Here is an 18,957-nt window from a genome sequence, read left to right as displayed (position 1 = left end):
GGGTCTGTTTTTGTGTTGTACATTTCTGTGACTCTTAAGTGTGGTTTAAATTGTGTGGTGATGATGATGCTATCGCTTTAACAAGCTTATTTTGTCCTTGGGTTTTTTTAAAGGGAGATGTGCTGAAATATCTGGAAGGATCCTAGTTTAACAATGGCGGGGGAGGGGGGAGCTTCTCAGGTTTTGGTTTGGTTTAATTAAAGCAGAGAAACTTCTGGTAGCTGTAGCAGAAGCTGCTGCAGTGCAGAAAGGTTCCATGCTTCAGCAGATGATTCTTGACTGGTTTCACTCTCTGAAATCTCTCTTGCCTGTAAGAACCTGTGTTAGAATTTACCTTTTGTCACAGGGTCTGTTTATGGGATGTTACTAGAATTGGAACAGCTCCTTAGTTAAGTTGCTGTGTTGAGTCAGTTATGTTGTCTAATAGTTGTTATTCTAAATATCCATTTTCTTTTGTTTGTGTTTCAACTGTAGTGTTTAAATAAGTTCTGTTTTGCTTAAAGCCTAGTGGTTTGACTAGCTGCATCACCCCTAGTAATCCACTTCATATCTCCCTTTAAAATATGAAAAGGTTAGGATCTAGGCCACCTTCTTAAAATATTTTGAGGAGTCTGGTCTAGTCCATAACAATTATGATTTTCAGTACTGATGCAAGTTGTTTGTCTGTAATGGTCATTCTTTAATTCAATGCTTGATCAGGTGGACCTGGGTCTTACTGGAATGATTCATTTTCAGCTTTCTTGGTTTTTCTGCCTTTTTCCTACACTGAGAGAGAAATGCTTTTAAGTTGTAGGCTCTCTCCCACTGCCCTTCTAAAACAGTAGCTCTGCCAATCAAAGGGCTATTGTCAGGTAGGAGTTCCTTAATTGAGAAGACTGTCACTGCAACTCAGTCTTGAATTTTCCCCCCTCACAGCTCCAAAAATCAACATTGAGCTGTTCAATGCAATGTGTGGCACTTGCAAAACCACTGCTGTTACTTCAGTTTATAATCCCAGAGCATATGTGCTCTCTTACACTTTGTATCAGCTAAGACAAGTCAAGCCAGAACTGGGCACACTCTGACCTGGGTGCACACACTGATATGCACAGACACCCTGACAGACTCTTTCTCACCCTAATACATGTGTGCGCGTACACCCTAACATATGTGCATGCATCAACACATGCATGCCCATAACCTGAGGTGCACATTCCCACACTCTGATGCATCCTGACACAAGCATCCACACTCACCCTGACCTGTATACATGATCCTGACACACGCACATGGTCGAACATAAACACATTGACATACACGAGACCAAACAACGTAGATTCGCCAACTCGAAAGAATTCTCAAAAATAAAACAAACAACTGTGGATGTTGGGAATCTGAAATAAAACAAATTGCTGGAGAAACTCAGCAGGTCTGACAGCATCTGTGGGAAGAAAGCAAGTTAATGTTTCAAGTGTGTCAATGTTTTAGTAACTCTCCAGTTCTGATGAAGAATCATCGGACTCAAAACTCTGCTAACTGGAACTTGTTAACGGTTTCCTTCCCACAGATGCTGCCAGACCTGAGTTTCTTCAGTTTTATGTTTTTGTTTCAGAAAGAATGCTCATCCTGACACACGCACACTCTCACACCCCCTCCCTGTCACTCACCCCCTCCCTGTCACTCACCCCCTCCCTGTCACTCACCCCCTCCCTGTCACTCACACACACTTGCTCCTTCACATGCATTCAGGGAGGTGATGGCCTAGTGGTATTAACGCTGGATTGTTAATCCAGAGACCCAGATAATGTTCTGGGGACCCAGGTTCAAATCCATGGCAGATGGTGGAATTTAGATTCAATAAACATCCGGAAGTAAGAGTCTAATGATGACCGTGAACCCATTGTTGATTGTTGGAAAAACCCATCTGGGTCACTAATGCCCTTTAGGGAAGGAAACTGCCATCCTTACCTGGTCTGGCCTACACGTGACTCCAGACCCACAGCAAGGTGGTTGACTCTTAACTGAGCAATTAGTCTTGGGCAATAAATGCTGGCTTAGCCAGTGACTCCCTCATCCTGTGAATGAATAAAAAATTCACTCTCACCCATTTGTTGACTAAATATTTTCTCCCTGTCTTGTGTCAGTGCTAAGTTTGGTTACATAATCCAACTTTAATGGGTAAAGTGCCACACATCCCTTCCTTTCCCCACCTCCTCTCCAAACCATGCTCCACGCTTACCTTGCCAGGTGTGACACCACCCATGCATGTACCATTGCAGGTGGACAGGGATCACATTGGATGAGAACAGTTCAGTCTTGCATGTGATTCACCCAGTGATTGAATAGCTGAGAGTCACTGGCTGAAGAATGGTCATATCTGGGAGGGACATTGCTATGATGTGGCCAACAGGACAGTGGGATGGCTAATGATGTGAATGAAGGTTTCTGCTTTACATTGTCAGCTGGGCTTTTCTGATCTGAGTTGCAGTGTTTGGTATTTCCAGCAATGTTGTCACCTGAGATATCAAGCTCATCATTAAACCATCCAAGTTACTTTCTGGAGCCTTCCTGCTTAACAGGTCACCGTGACAATGTGAAATGTTTTCACTGCGATGGAGAACTGCGAAACTGGGAGCTGGGAGATGATCCATGGATGGAGCATGCAAAATGGTTTCCACGGTACTGACTACCACCAGCTTAACAACGTGCGGCAGATTGTGTTTTTGAGGTGTGACACTCCGTGTTACCTGTGTTCAGCCAGTGTCACTCTGTGTGACATGTCTTCAGCCTGTGTCACTCCGTGTTACCTGCGTTCAGCCCGTGTCACTCCGTGTTACCTGCGTTCAGCCCGTGTCACTCCGTGTTCCCTGCGTTCAGCCTGTGTCACTCGGTGTTACCTGCGTTCAGCCTGTGTCACTCCGTGTTACCTGCGTTCAGCCCGTGTCACTCCGTGTTACCTGCGTTCAGCCCGTGTCACTCCGTGTTACCTGCGTTCAGCCCGTGTCACTCCGTGTTACCTGCGTTCAGCCTGTGTCACTCCGTGTTACCTGTCTTTAGCCTGTGTCACTCCGTGTTACCTGCGTTCAGCCCGTGTCACTCCGTGTTACCTGCGTTCAGCCTGTGTCACTCCGTGTTACCTGCGTTCAGCCTGTGACATTCCGTGTTACTTGCGTTCAGCCCGTGTCACTCCGTGTTCCCTGCGTTCAGCCTGTGTCACTCCGTGTTACCTGCGTTCAGCCTGTGTCACTCCGTGTTACCTGCGTTCAGCCTGTGACATTCCGTGTTACTTGCGTTCAGCCTGTGTCACTCCGTGTTACCTGCGTTCAGCCTGTGTCACTCCGTGTTACCTGCGTTCAGCCTGTGTCACTCCGTGTTACCTGCGTTCAGCCTGTGACATTCCGTGTTACTTGCGTTCAGCCTGTGTCACTCCGTGTTACCTGCGTTCAGCCTGTGACATTCCGTGTTACTTGCGTTCAGCCTGTGTCACTCCGTGTTACCTGCGTTCAGCCTGTGTCACTCCGTGTTACCTGCGTTCAGCCTGTGTCACTCCGTGTTACCTGCGTTCAGCCTGTGTCACTCCGTGTTACCTGCGTTCAGCCTGTGTCACTCCGTGTTACCTGCGTTCAGCCTGTGTCACTCCGTGTTACCTGCGTTCAGCCTGTGACATTCCGTGTTACTTGCGTTCAGCCCGTGTCACTCCGTGTTACCTGTGTTCAGCCCGTGTCACTCCGTGTTACCTGTCTTTAGCCTGTGTCACTCGGTGTTACCTGCGTTCAGCCTGTGTCACTCCGTGTTACCTGCGTTCAGCCTGTGTCACTCCGTGTTACCTGCGTTCAGCCTGTGACATTCCGTGTTACTTGCGTTCAGCCCGTGTCACTCCGTGTTACCTGTGTTCAGCCCGTGTCACTCCGTGTTACCTGTCTTTAGCCTGTGTCACTCGGTGTTACCTGCGTTCAGCCTGTGTCACTCCGTGTTACCTGCGTTCAGCCTGTGTCACTCCGTGTTACCTGCGTTCAGCCTGTGTCACTCCGTGTTACCTGCGTTCAGCCTGTGACATTCCGTGTTACTTGCGTTCAGCCTGTGTCACTCCGTGTTACCTGCGTTCAGCCTGTGTCACTCCGTGTTACCTGCGTTCAGCCTGTGTCACTCCGTGTTACCTGCGTTCAGCCTGTGACATTCCGTGTTACTTGCGTTCAGCCCGTGTCACTCCGTGTTACCTGTGTTCAGCCCGTGTCACTCCGTGTTACCTGTCTTTAGCCTGTGTCACTCGGTGTTACCTGCGTTCAGCCTGTGTCACTCCGTGTTACCTGCGTTCAGCCTGTGTCACTCCGTGTTACCTGCGTTCAGCCTGTGACATTCCGTGTTACTTGCGTTCAGCCCGTGTCACTCCGTGTTACCTGCGTTCAGCCTGTGTCACTCCGTGTTACCTGTCTTTAGCCTGTGTCACTCGGTGTTACCTGCCTTTAGCCTGTGTCACTCGGGGTTACCTGCGTTCAGCCTGTGTCACTCCTCTGTATAACTGTCTTCAGCCTGTGTCACTCCGTGTTATCTGTCTTTAGCCTGTGTCACTCTGTGTTAAGCTTGTGTCACTCTGTGTTAAGCTTGTGACACTCCGTGATACCTGTGTTCAGCCTGTGACACTCCGTATTAACTTTGTTCATCCTGTGTCACTCCGTGTTACCTGTGTTCAGCCCGTGTCACTCCGTGTTCCCTGCGTTCAGCCTGTGTCACTCCGTGTTCCCTGCGTTCGGCCTGTGTCACTCCGTGTAATCTGCGTTCAGCCTGTGACACTCCGTGTTCCCTGCGTTCAGCCTGTGTCACTCCGTGTAATCTGCGTTCAGTCTGTGTCACTCCGTGTTACTTGTGTTCTGTCTGTGACACTCCATGTTTCCTGCGTTCAGGCTGTGTCACTCCGTGTAATCTGCGTTCAGGCTGTGTCACTCCATGTTTCCTGCATTCAGCCTGTGTCACTCCGTGTTCCCTGCGTTCGGCCTGTGTCACTCCGTGTAATCTGCGTTCAGCCTGTGTCACTCCGTGTTCCCTGCGTTCAGCCTGTGACACTCCGTGTTCCTTGCGTTCAGCCTGTGTCACTCCGTGTTCCCTGCGTTCAGCCTGTGTCACTCCGTGTTCCCTGCGTTCAGCCTGTGTCACTCCGTGTTCCCTGCGTTCAGCCTGTGTCACTCCGTGTTCCCTGCGTTCAGCCTGTGTCACTCCGTGTTCCCTGCGTTCAGCCTGTGTCACTCCGTGTTCCCTGCGTTCAGCCTGTGTCACTCCGTGTTCCCTGCGTTCAGCCTGTGTCACTCCGTGTTCCCTGCGTTCAGCCTGTGTCACTCCGTGTTCCCTGCGTTCAGCCTGTGTCACTCCGTGTTCCCTGCGTTCAGCCTGTGTCACTCCGTGTTACCTGCGTTCAGCCTGTGACACTCCGTGTTCCCTGCGTTCAGTCTGTGTCACTCCGTGTTACCTGCGTTCAGTCTGTGTCACTCCATGTTAGCTGCGTTCAGCCTGTGTCACTCCGTGTTACCTCTGTTCAGCCTGTGACACTCCGTGTTACCTGTGTTCAGCCTTTGTCACTCCGTGTTACTTGCGTTCAGCCTGTGACACTCCATGTTCCCTGCGTTCAGCCTGTGTCACTCCGTGTTACCTCTGTTCAGCCTGTGACACTCCGTGTTACCTGTGTTCAGCCTTTGTCACTCCGTGTTACTTGCGTTCAGCCTGTGACACTCCATGTTCCCTGCGTTCAGCCTGTGTCACTCATGTTTCCTGCGTTCAGCCTGTGTCACTCTGTGTTACCTGTGTTCAGCCTATGACACTCCGCGTTACCTGCATTCAGCCTGTGTATGCTTTGGGCCCAGGAGATTGTGGGACATTTGAGGCCTGTGTAAGAGGCCTAGTTCTGGGAGTGGGACCTAAACAAGTACATTAACTGAATTTGAAGCCTATGGAACTGATAGCAAATTATTTTCATGATTTGAAGATTCATTAAGCAGTGGTGATGGGTATTCTAATGGGCAGGATGAGATGAGAGCTGACTCACCTTAATCTAAGGGGCCTCTTTAATTCACCATAGCACAATGAAATGTTGGCCTTTATTCCCCAAACCAGAAAAGAAGAGGGTTATATTTCAGCTGCACCAAGGCCTGTTGGAGGATTGAAACACAAAGACAGAAGGAAATTGGGTGAATCAGACTCAAATCAGACAGAAAGAAAATCTGACCTACTGTTGGGAAATAAGGCCCAGGGCAAGTGACTGAGGGGTCATTGAGGGAGTACTCCGGGGTTAGTGACCACAATTCTAATAATGTTAAAATAGTGATGCAAAACTAGAGACTGGATCTAAAAGTTGAGGTTCGAAATTGGAGGAAGGCCAATTTTGACAGTTTTAGGCAAGAACTTTCATAAGTTGATTTGGGGGCGGATTTTCACAGGTGAAGGAACGGCTGGAAAATGTGAAACCTTCAAAAATGAGATAACGAGAGTTCAGTGGCACTATGTTCCTCTCAGGGTAACGGGCAAGGTTGGTAGGCTTAGGGAATGCTGGATGATTAGAGAATGCGGTTTTGATCAAGAAAAAGGAGGAAGCATATGGTATAGACAGTAGAGATTGAGCGAATCCTTAGAAGAGAATAAAGGCAGGAGGAGTATACTTAAAAGGGAAATCAAGAGAGGAAGAAAGAGAACATGAGATAGCTTTGGCAAATAGAGTTAAGGAGAATCCAAAGGGTTTTTACAAATATATTAAGGACAAAAGGGTAACTAAGGAGAGAATAGGGCTCCTCAAAGGTTAGCAAGGTGGCCTTTGTGTGGAGCCGCAGGAGATGGGAGAGAGACTAAATGAGTATTTTGCATCAGTGTTTACTGTGGAGAAGGACATGGAAATAGAGAACATGACAAAATAGATGGCGACATCTTGAAATATATTACAGAGAGGTGGTGGATGATATAGAATGTAGGGAAATAGATGGTGACATCTTGAAAAATGTCCATACTACAGAAGATTTGGTGCTGGATGTCTTAAAACACAAAGGTGGATAAATCCCCAGGAACTGATCAGTTGTATCCTAGAACTCTATGAGAAGCTAGGGAAGTGATTGCTGGGCCCCTTGCTGGGATATTTGTAGCATCAATAGTCACAGGTGAGGTGCCGGAAGACTGGAGGTTGGCTAATGTGGTGCCACTGTTTAAGAAGGGCGGTAAGGACAAGCCAGGGAACTATAGACCGTGAGCCTGACATCGATGGTGGGCAAGTTGTTGGAGGGAATCCTAAGGAACAGGATTTACATGTGTTTGGAATGTGATTAGGGATAGTCAACATGGCTTTGTGGAACATGGGAAATCGTGTCTTACTAAGAGATGGAGTGTTGCTTTTCAGACTGGAAGTCTGGGAGCAGTGGAGTGCCACAAGGATCGGTGCTGGGTCAACTACTTTTCATCATTTTATATAAATGATTTGATTTGGATGTGAACAGAGGAGGTATAGTTAGTAAGTTTGCAGATGACACCAAAATTGGAGGTGTAAGAAGAAGGTTACCTCAGACTACAACAGGATCTTGATTAGGTAGGCCAGTGGACCAAGGAGTGGCAGATGGAGTTTAATTTAGATAAATGCGAGGTGCTGCATTTAGGAAAGGCAAATCTGGGCAGGACATATACACTTAATGGTAAGGTCCTGGGGAGTGTTGCTGAACAAAGCAACCTTGGAGTGCAGGTTCATAGTTCCTTGAAAGTGAAGTTGCAGTTAGATAGGATAGTGAAGAAGGCGTTTCATACGCAGGCCTTTATTGGTCAGTGCATTGAGTGTAGGTGTTGGGAGGTCGTAGTGCAGCTGGACTGGACATTGGTTAGGCCATTGTTGGAGTCAACGTGTGTGGTACTGGAAAAGCGCAGCCAGTCAGGTAGCATCTGAGGAGCAAGGGAATCGACTTTTTGGGCATAAGTCCTTCATCAGGACTGCCATTTTTGGAATACTGCATGCAATTCAGGTCTCCCTCCTTAGGAAAGATGTTGTGAAACTTGTAAGGATTCAGAAAAGATGTTGCCAGGGTTGGAGGATTTGAGCTGTAGGGAGAAGTTGAATAGGCTGGGGCTGTTTTCCCTGGAGCATCGGAGGCTGAGGGGTGACCTTATAGAGGTTTATAAAATCATGAGGGGCATGGATAGGATAAATAGACAAGGTCTTTTCCCAGGGGTGGGGGAGTCCAAAACTAGAGGGCATAGGTTTAAGGTGAGAGGGGAAGTATTTAAAAGGGATCTAAGAGGCAACATTTTCACACAGAGGGTGGTGTGTGTATGGAATGAGCTGCCAGAGGAAATGGTGGAGGCTGGTACAATTACAGCATTTAAAAGGCATCTGGATGGGTTCATGAATAGGAAGGGTTTAGAAGGGTTTGGGCCAAATGGTGGCAAGTGAGTGTAAATTAATTTAGGATGTCTGGTGGGCGTGGATGAGTCGTACCAAAGGGTCTATTTCCATGCTGTATGACTCTGTGGCTGTAAATAAAAGGCAGTGTGTTATGGATCTGCTGTCTGTTTTGGCAGTTGTTGAGGTAGGATGGTGGTGTGTGGGCCTGGAGATGGGTCCACCATTCAAAGGCACTGATCAATACAACTGGGAAGAGAGCCTCCTCCCCTCTCCTCTTATGCCTACACCCCCCAACCCCGAAACCCTACCTGAGGAAAAAGGTGGCAATGGGGGAGAGGGGTGAATATGAGATGATGTTTAATGGATGTATTTGTAACTAATGTGAATGTCCTGTTTTGCCAGCTGCGAGTATTTACTCCAAGTGAAAGGGAGGGATTATGTGAACAGGATTCAGGAACTGCATTCCAATATCATCGAGTCAGCGGTGGGTTCAGTAATGCGGTGCTACCTTTAACCTTCTGTCTGCGTCTGCATGTGGACTAATATGTGAAGAAACAAAAACAGAAATTATGGAGAAGCTCAGCAGGTCTGGCAGCATCTGTGGAGAGAAATCAGAGTTCATGATTCAGGTCCGGTGACTCTTCCTCAGAACACTTTACAGATGCTGCCAGACCTGCTGAGCTTCTCCAGCAGTGTCTGTTTTTGTTTCTGATTTACAGCATCCACAGGTCTTTTGGTCTTTGTCACCGACATACTTATATGTACTGATGTTTTTTTTATATATATATATATACTTATATGTACAGATGTTTTATATATTTATATATACTTATATGTACAGATGTTTTATATATTTATATGTACAGATGTTTTATATATATATACTTATATGTACAGATGTTTTATATATACATACGTATATGTCCAGATGTTATATGTACAGATGTTATATATACTTATATGTACAGATATATATATATACTTATATGTACAGATGTTATGTATATATACTTATATGTCCAGATGTTTTATATATATATGTGTGTGTGTGTGTGTATACACACACTTATATGTCCAGATGTTTTATTTATATATATATATACTTATATGTACAGATGTTTTATATATATATATATACATATATGTACAGATGTTTTATATATATACATACTTATATGTACAGATGTTTTATATATATATATATATATACATACTTATATGTACAGATGTTATGTACATATACTTATATGTACAGATGTTTTATATATATATATATGTACAGATGTTTTATTTATATATACATACTTATATGTACAGATGTTTTATATATATATACTTATATGTACAGATGTTATATATATATATACTTATATGTACAGATGTTTTATATATATATATATACATATATGTACAGATGTTATGTATATATACTTATATGTACAGATGTTTTATATATATATATGTGTGTGTGTATACACATATATGTACAGATGTTTTATATATATATACACTTATATGTACAGATGTTTTATATATATACTTATATGTACAGATGTTTTATATATATATATATACTTATATGTACAGATGTTTTATATATATATATATACTTATATGTACAGATGTTTGATGGAAGAGAACTTGATTGTTGACATTTTGTCAAAACTTTCCATCTTCTACTGATCAGGAGATTTCACAACAAAATACCAATTCCAGAGGAAATCAAAATAATGTACTGTATGAAAGGAGAGTGCTGAGTGATTGGCAAGTGAACCTGACAGAGGTACTACATGTGAGATGGACCAGTTAAAGATGATTGACAGTTAACTGTCAGACTATATTTAAATTTCAACCTGGCAGGTTGACTCTGATTGACCAGTGAGGAGCAATCACTCATTCAGTTGAGTTGAGAGGGAGAAGGTGCATGTACATGTTCCAACTGTCCTGATGAGGACAAGACTGAAATGTGTACTTTTCAGCAATGCGCAATACTTATATGTGTGTATGTCAATATGAGAGAGACACAAAGAGAGCACATGGGTGAAATAGAAACAGAGGAAACATGCATGAGTGAGAGTATGTGTGTGGGAGAGAGGGTGTGTATGTAAGACAGTGTGTGCATTTGTGTGCGTGCGTATGCATACGTAGGAGAGTATGAATATGTGTTTGCGTGAAAATGCAAGTGTAGGAGTTTGTATGTGTGTTGCGCACATACATGAGTGTGGCAGAGTGTGTGTACATAGGAGAGTGTGCACGCACGTGTGTGTATTTGTGTGCACGGATGCATGTGTAGGAGATTGTGTGCACGTATGTGTGCACACATGAGTGTGTGTGTGTCTATATATGCATAGGAGTGTGTGTGTGCATAGCAGTGAGTTTGTGTGCATGGGAGACTGTGCATAGGATAGTGTGTGCATACGCGGGTACGTGTGCATAGGAGTGTGTAGGAATGTGTGTGTGTACGTGTGCTCAGGAGTGTGCGTGCGCATAGGATTGTGTATGTGTGTGCATGCACATTTACGTGTGTGTAGCAGTGTGAGTGCACATGTAAGCAGGAGTGTGTGTGTGCACATGTACACTGCGTAGGAGTGTGTGCACGCTGAAGTGTGGGTAGGCGTGTATGTGCGTGCATGTGTGCATAGGAGTTTGTACGCACATGTATAATCATGCGTAGGAGTGTATCTGTGTGTAAGTATGTGTAGGAGTGTGTAAGTGTGCTTCAAGTGTGTGCATGCATAAGTGTGCACATAGAAGAGTTTGTGTGCGTAAGTGTGCATATGGTGTGATTAGGAGAGTGTGTCCATGCATAAATGTGCATAGGACTGTGTGCGTACGACTGTGCTTATATGCATAGGAATGTGTGTGTGCACATGTAACTGTGTATAGGAGTGTCTGCGTGCACGTAAGTGTGTGTAGGGGGGGGATCCAAGATGGCGGCGACCCAGTAAGACTGAGTCTATAGTGCTCCTCCCAAGACTTGGGCACAGTGGGTCACCTACCCCCTACCCAGCTCACCAAATCATTTATAAATCATTTATAATAGTTTAGTAACTCAATTAGTGGTGTAATATTACATTTAAGCAACTTAATCCTAAGTTAAAATGACTAAAGGGAAGGGAGCCCGCAGCTCTCAGCAAGCAGGAACCCCTCCCCCACACTCTCCAGCTGCAGCAGAGGCCCCGGGGGACTTACCAACAGTAACAAGCCTTGCAGAAATGCTTTCCAAGCTTGACTCGAAGATCGATGCCTTTATCGTCGAATCCAGGAATCGTTGGGAGTCGCTCTCGGCCGCGCTGCAGAAGCACGACCGAGAGATTGAAGAAATTCAACGCCGAGTCGGAGGAGCGGAGCTAAAGGCCGCGACCTCGGAGACAACCGCTCAATCGGCCGTGGATCAGGTCCGGACTCTCGAGCAGCGAGTCCGGACCTTGGAAAATCATACTGATGACCTCGATAATCGAGGTCGCCGAAAAAATATTCGTTTGCTGGGCCTTCCCGAGCAGGAAGAGGAAGGCCAGCTTACAGCATTCCTGGAGCAGTGGCTGCCACAACTTTTAAATCTGCAAGCTGGATCAGGCCAGGTAAGGGTGGAATGGGCCTACCGGGTAGCAATACGCGGGCCCGGCTCGAACCAGCGCCCGCGCCCGGTCCTGTTCCGGCTGCAGAGCTACAGGGAGAGGCAGATACTCCTAGAAGCCTCTAGAAATCTCGGAAAAGACCCCCAAGCTATGATCTACAAAGGATCCAAGATCATGCTATTTCAGGACTTTTCCCCGGCTCTGGTTCGAAAGAGGAAGGCATTCGACGAGGCGAAGAAGCGTTTAAGGGACTTAAATGTACAGTACTCCTTACGCTACCCAGCGACGTTACGCTTTAACCATGAAGGATCTGTATATAACTTTGAATCACCAGAAAAGTGTGTGTAGGATTATGTGTGTGTATGTAGGAGAGTGTATGTGTGCGAGTGAGAGTGTGTGCAGTATTCTAATTACACTAAAATATAATGTGGGAAAGTATGTGAGCATGTACTTTGAGTGGAAATATAGAGGATCGAAGTATTAATTAAATGAGGAAAGAATGCAGAAAGCTACAGCACAGAGGGATTTGGGAACTCTTGTGCATGAAGAGAGCATCCTCGTTCAGTGGGTAATCGGGAAGGTGGATGGAATGTTGCCCTTCATTTCAAAGTGAATGAAGTATAGACATAGAGAGGTTCTGTGTGTCGGGGTGTACATTACTGAGTATTTCAATCAGTATGTTGGTGAGTCTTTGGGTGTGTATCTGGGTGTATGTTGGTGAGTATTTGGGTGTGTATCTGGGTGTATGTTGGTGTGTGTTTGTGTCTGCGTCTGGATGCATGTGGGTGAGTATTTGGGTGTGTATGTTGGTAAGTATTTGGGTGTATATTGGTGTGTATTTGGGTGAGAGTCTGGGTGTATATTGGTGTGTATTTGGGTGAGAGTCTGGGTGTATATTGGTGTGTATTTGGGTGAGAGTCTGGGTGTATATTGGTGTGTATTTGGGTGAGAGTCTGGGTGTATATTGGTGTGTATTTGGGTGTGTATCTGGGTGTATGTTGGTGTGTATTTGGGGGTGTATCTGGGTGTATGTCGGTGAGTATATGGGTGTGTTTCTGGGTATATGTTGGTGAGCATTTGGGTGTGTATCTGGGTGTATGTTGGTGAGTATTTGGGTGTGTGTCTGGGTGTATGTTGGTGAGTATTTGGGTGTGTTTCTGGGTATATGTTGGTGAGTATATGGGTGTGTTTCTGGGTGTATGTTGGTGAGTATATGGGTGTGTTTCTGGTGTATGTTGGTGAGTATATGGGTGTGTTTCTGGGTGTATGTTGGTGTGTATATGGGTGTGTTTCTGGGTGTATGTTGATGTGTATTTCGGTGTGTATCTGGGTGTATGTTGGTGAGTATTTGGGTGTGTATCTGGGTGTATGTTGGTGTGTGTTTGTGTCTGCGTCTGGATGCATGTGGGTGAGTATTTGGCTGTGTATGTTGGTAAGTATTTGGGTGTATATTGGTGTGTATTTGGGTGTGTATGTGGGTGTATGTTGGTAAGTATTTGGGTGAGAGTCTGGGTGCATACAGGTGAGTATTGGGGGGTGTATCTGGGTGTGTGTTGGTGAGTATTTGGGTGTGTGTCTGGGTGTATATTGGTGTGTATTTGGGTGTGTGTCTGGGTGTATGTTGGTGAGAATTTGGGTGTGTATCTGGGTGTATGTTGGTGAGTATTTGGGTGTGCATCTGGGTGTATTTGGTGTGTGTCTGGGTGTTTATTGGTGATCATTTTGGTGTATATCTGAGTATATATTGGTGGGTATCTGGATGAATGTTGGTGAGTATTTGAGTGTGGATGTATGTTGGTGTGTATTTGGGTATGTATCTGGGTGTATATTGGTGAGTATTAGGGTGTGTATCTGGGTGTATGTTGGTGAGTATTTGGGTGTGTATCTGGGTGTATGTTGGTGAGTATTAGGGTGTGTATCTGGGTGTATGTTGGTGAGTATTTGGGTGTGTGTCTGGGTGTATGTTGGTGAGTATTTGGGTGTGTGTCTGGGTGTATGTTGGTGAGTATTTGGGTGTGTATCTGGGTGTATGTTGGTGAGTATTAGGGTGTGTATCTGGGTGTATGTTGGTGAGTATTTGGGTCTGTGTCTGGGTGTATGTTAGTGTGTATTTGGGTGTGTATCTGGGTGTATATTGGTGTGTATTTGCGTGTGTATCTGGGTGTGTGTTGGTGTGTATCTGGGTGTGTGTCTGGGTGTATTTGGGTGTGTATCTGGGTGTGTGTTGGTGTGTATTTGAGGGTGTATGTGGGTGTATATTGGTGTGTTTCTGGGTGTGTGTTGGTGAGTATTTGGGTATGTATCTGGGCGTATATTGGTGAGTATTTGGGTGTGTATCTGTTTGCATGTAGGTGAGTATTTGGGTGTGTATCTGGGTGTATATTGGTGAGTATTTGGGTGTGTATCCGGGTGTATATTGGTGTGTAATTGGGTGTGTATCTGGGTGGATGTTGGTGAGTATTTGGGTGTGTATCTGTTTGCATGTAGGTGAGTATTTGGGTGTGTATCTGGGTGTATATTGGTGAGTATTTGGGTGTGTATCTGGGTGTATGTTGGTGAGAATTTGAGTGTGTATCTGGGTGTATGTTGGTGAGTATTTGGGTATACGTTGGAGTGTATAGGGGTGAGTATTTGGATGTGTGTCCTGGTTCTATATTGGTGAGTATTTGGGCCTATGTTTGGGTGTATGTTGGTGAGTATTTGGGTGTGTATCTGGGTGTATGTTGGTGTGTATTTGGGTGTGTATCTGGGTGTATATTGGTGAGTATTTGGGTGTGTATCTGGGTGTATGTTGGTGAGTATTTGGGTATGTATCCGGGTGTATATTGGTGTGTAATTGGGTGTGTATCTGGGTGTATGTTGGTGAGTATTTGGGTGTGTGTCTGGGTGTATATTGGTGTGTATTTGGGTGTGTATCTGGTGTATGTTGGTGTGTATTTGGATGTGTGTTTGTGTGTATGTTGGTGAGTATTTGGATGTGTATCTCGGTGTGTGTTGGTGAGTACTTGAGTGTGTATCTGGGTGTGTGTTGGTGAGTACTTGAGTGTGTATCTGGGTGTATGTTGGTGAGTATTTGGGTATGTATCTGTTTGCATGTAGGTGAGTATTTGGGTGTGTATCTGGGTGTGTGTTGGTGAGTACTTGGGTGTGTATCTGTTTGCATGTAGGTGAGTATTTGGGTGTGTATCTGGGTGTATGTTGGTGAGTATTTGGGTATGTATCTGTTTGCATGTAGGTGTGTAATTGGGTGTGTATCTGGGTGTATATTGGTGAGTATTTGGATATGTATCCGGGTGTATATTGGTGTGTAATTGGGTGTGTATCTGGGTGGATGTTGGTGAGTATTTGGGTGTGTATCTGGGTGTATGTTGGTGAGAATTTGAGTGTGTATCTGGGTGTATATTGGTGAGTATTTGGGTATGTATCCGGGTGTATATTGGTGTGTAATTGGGTATGTATCTGGGTGTATATTGGTGTGTAATTGGGTGTGTATCTGGGTGTATGTTGGTGATTATTTGGGTGTGTATCTGGGTGTATATTGGTGAGTATTTGGGTATGTATCTGGGTGTATATTGGTGTGTATTTGCGTGTGTATCTGGGTGTGTGTTGGTGTGTATCTGGGTGTGTGTCTGGGTGTATTTGGGTGTGTATCTGGGTGTGTGTTGGTGTGTATTTGAGGGTGTATGTGGGTGTATATTGGTGTGTTTCTGGGTGTGTGTTGGTGAGTATTTGGGTATGTATCTGGGCGTATATTGGTGAGTATTTGGGTGTGTATCCGGGTGTATATTGGTGTGTAATTGGGTGTGTATCTGGGTGGATGTTGGTGAGTATTTGGGTATGTATCTGGGTGGATGTTGGTGAGTATTTGGGTGTGTGTCTGGGTGTATGTTGGTGAGTATTTGGGTGTGTGTCTGGGTGTATGTTGGTGAGTATTTGGGTGTGTGTCTGGGTGTATATTGGTGAGTATTTGGGTATTTATCCGGGTGTATATTGGTGTGTAATTGGGTGTGTATCTGGGTGTATGTTGGTGAGTATTTGGGTATGTATCTGGGTGGATGTTGGTGAGTATTTGGGTGTGTGTCTGGGTGTATGTTGGTGATTATTTGGGTGTGAGTCTGGGTGTGTGTTGGTGATTATTTGGGTGTGTATCTGGGTGTATATTGGTGTGTAATTGGGTGTGTATCTGGGTGTATGTTGCTGTGTATTTGGGTGTGAGTCTGGGTGTATGTTGGTGAGTATGTGGGTGTGTGTCTGGGTGGATGTTGGTGAGTATTTGGGTGTGTATCTGGGTGTATGTTGGTGATTATTTGGGTGTGTATCTGGGTGTATGTTGCTGTGTATTTGGGTGTGAGTCTGGGTGTATGTTGGTGTGTATTTGGGTGTGAGTCTGGGTGTATGTTGGTGATTATTTGGGTGTGAGTTTGGGTGTATGTTGGTGTGTATTTGGGTGTGAGTCTGGGTGTATGTTGGTGATTATTTGGGTGTGTGTCTGGGTGTATGTTGGTGAGTATTTGGGTGTGTGTCTGGGTGTATGTTGGTGTGTATTTGGGTGTGTGTCTGGGTGTATGTTGGTGAGTATTTGGGTGTGTGTCTGGGTGTATGTTGGTGTGTATTTGGGTGTGTGTCTGGGTGTATGTTGGTGAGTATTTGGGTGTGTGTCTGGGTGTATGTTGGTGTGTATTTGGGTGTGAGTCTGGGTGTATGTTGGTGAGTATTTGGGTGTGTGTCTGGGTGTATGTTGCTGTGTATTTGGGTGTGAGTCTGGGTGTATGTTGGTGTGTATTTGGGTGTGAGTCTGGGTGTATGTTGGTGTGTATTTGGGTGTCAGTCTGGGTGTATGTTGGTGATTATTTGGGTGTGAGTTTGGGTGTATGTTGGTGAGTATTTGGGTGTGTGTCTGGGTGTATGTTGGTGTGTATTTGGGTGTGTATCTGGGTGTATGTTGGTGTGTATTTGGGTGTGAGTCTGGGTGTATGTTGGTGTGTATTTGGGTGTGAGTCTGGGTGTATGTTGGTGATTATTTGGGTGTGAGTCTGGGTGTATGTTGGTGTGTATTTGGGTGTGAGTCTGGGTGTATGTTGGTGAGTATTTGGGTGTGTATCTGGGTGTATGTTGGTGATTATTTGGGTGTGAGTCTGGGTGTATGTTGGTGTGTATTTGGGTGTGAGTCTGGGTGTATATTGGTGTGTATTTGGGTGAGAGTCTGGGTGTATATTGGTGTGTATTTGGGTGAGAGTCTGGGTGTATATTGGTGTGTATTTGGGTGAGAGTCTGGGTGTATATTGGTGTGTATTTGGGTGTGTATCTGGGTGTATGTTGGTGTGTATTTGGGGGTGTATCTGGGTGTATGTCGGTGAGTATATGGGTGTGTTTCTGGGTATATGTTGGTGAGCATTTGGGTGTGTATCTGGGTGTATGTTGGTGAGTATTTGGGTGTGTGTCTGGGTGTATATTGGTGAGTATTTGGGTGTGTGTCTGGGTGTATGTTGGTGAGTATTTGGGTGTGTGTCTGGGTGTATATTGGTGAGTATTTGGGTGTGTGTCTGGGTGTATATTGGTGAGTATTTGGGTGTGTATGTGGGTGTATGTTGTTGAGCATATGGGTGTGTTTCTGGGTATATGTTGGTGAGTATATGGGTGTGTTTCTGGGTATATGTTGGTGAGTATATGGGTGTGTTTCTGGTGTATGTTGGTGAGTATATGGGTGTGTTTCTGGGTGTATGTTGGTGTGTATATGGGTGTGTTTCTGGGTGTATGTTGATGTGTATTTCGGTGTGTATCTGGGTGTATGTTGGTGAGTATTTGGGTGTGTATCTGGGTGTATGTTGGTGTGTGTTTGTGTCTGCGTCTGGATGCATGTGGGTGAGTATTTGGCTGTGTATGTTGGTAAGTATTTGGGTGTATATTGGTGTGTATTTGGGTGTGTATGTGGGTGTATGTTGGTAAGTATTTGGGTATGTATCTGGGTGTATATTGGTGAGTATTTGGGGGTGTATCTGGGTGTGTGTTGGTGAGTATTTGGGTGTGTATCTGGGTGTATGTTGGTGAGTATTTGGGTGTGCATCTGGGTGTATTTGGTGTGTGTCTGGGTGTTTATTGGTGATCATTTGGGTGTATATCTGAGTATATATTGGTGGGTATCTGGATGAATGTTGGTGAGTATTTGAGTGTGGATGTATGTTGGTGTGTATTTGGGTATGTATCTGGGTGTATATTGGTGAGTATTTGGGGGTGTATCTGGGTGTATGTTGGTGAGTATTTGGGTGTGTATCTGGGTGTATGTTGGTGAGTATTTGGGGGTGTATCTGGGTGTATGTTGGTGAGTATTTGGGTGTGTATCTGGGTGTATGTTGGTGAGTATTTGGGGGTGTATCTGGGTGTATGTTGGTGAGTATTTGGTGGTGTATCTGGGTGTATGTTGGTGAGTATTTGGGTGTGTATCTGGGTGTATGTTGGTGAGTATTAGGGTGTGTATCTGGGTGTATGTTGGTGAGTATTAGGGTGTGTATCTGGATGAATGTTGGTGAGTATTTGAGTGTGGATGTATGTTGGTGTGTATTTGGGTATGTATCTGGGTGTATATTGGTGAGTATTTGGGGGTGTATCTGGGTGTATGTTGGTGAGTATTTGGTGGTGTATCTGGGTGTATGTTGGTGAGTATTTGGTGGTGTATCTGGGTGTATGTTGGTGAGTATTTGGGGGTGTATCTGGGTGTATGTTGGTGAGTATTTGGGGGTGTATCTGGGTGTATGTTGGTGAGTATTTGGTGGTGTATCTGGGTGTATGTTGGTGAGTATTTGGGTGTGTATCTGGGTGTATGTTGGTGAGTATTTGGGTGTGTATCTGGGTGTATGTTGGTGAGTATTTGGGGGTGTATCTGGGTGTATGTTGGTGAGTATTTGGTGGTGTATCTGGGTGTATGTTGGTGAGTATTTGGGTGTGTATCTGGGTGTATGTTGGTGAGTATTTGGGTGTGTATCTGGGTGTATGTTGGTGAGTATTTGGGTGTGTATCTGGGTGTATGTTGGTGAGTATTTGGGT

At 45.1% G+C, this 18,957-nt stretch overlaps 1 protein-coding gene across 2 annotated transcripts in view; it reads left to right on the top strand.

The window, feature by feature from the left end:
• The window catches only part of LOC122561971 (baculoviral IAP repeat-containing protein 7-like), a 75,048-nt gene that overhangs the window by 8,402 nt on the left and 47,689 nt on the right, over positions 1–18,957 (top strand). For both annotated transcript variants that reach the window (XM_088000412.1, XM_088000411.1), the window contains exons 2-3: positions 2,559–2,658; positions 8,741–8,822. In XM_088000412.1, the coding sequence (XP_087856538.1) occupies positions 2,559–2,658; positions 8,741–8,822 (182 nt within the window). The remainder of the gene's footprint in view (positions 1–2,558; positions 2,659–8,740; positions 8,823–18,957) is intronic.

This window comes from Chiloscyllium plagiosum, unplaced genomic scaffold (genome assembly GCF_037043375.1).
Source record: "Chiloscyllium plagiosum isolate Xiang-an unplaced genomic scaffold, Cpla_swu_hap1 HiC_scaffold_25, whole genome shotgun sequence".
Lineage (NCBI taxonomy): Eukaryota > Metazoa > Chordata > Chondrichthyes > Orectolobiformes > Hemiscylliidae > Chiloscyllium > Chiloscyllium plagiosum.
The sequence above is the reverse complement of the archived record's forward strand: the minus strand, read 5'-3'. Positions and strand labels throughout refer to the sequence as shown.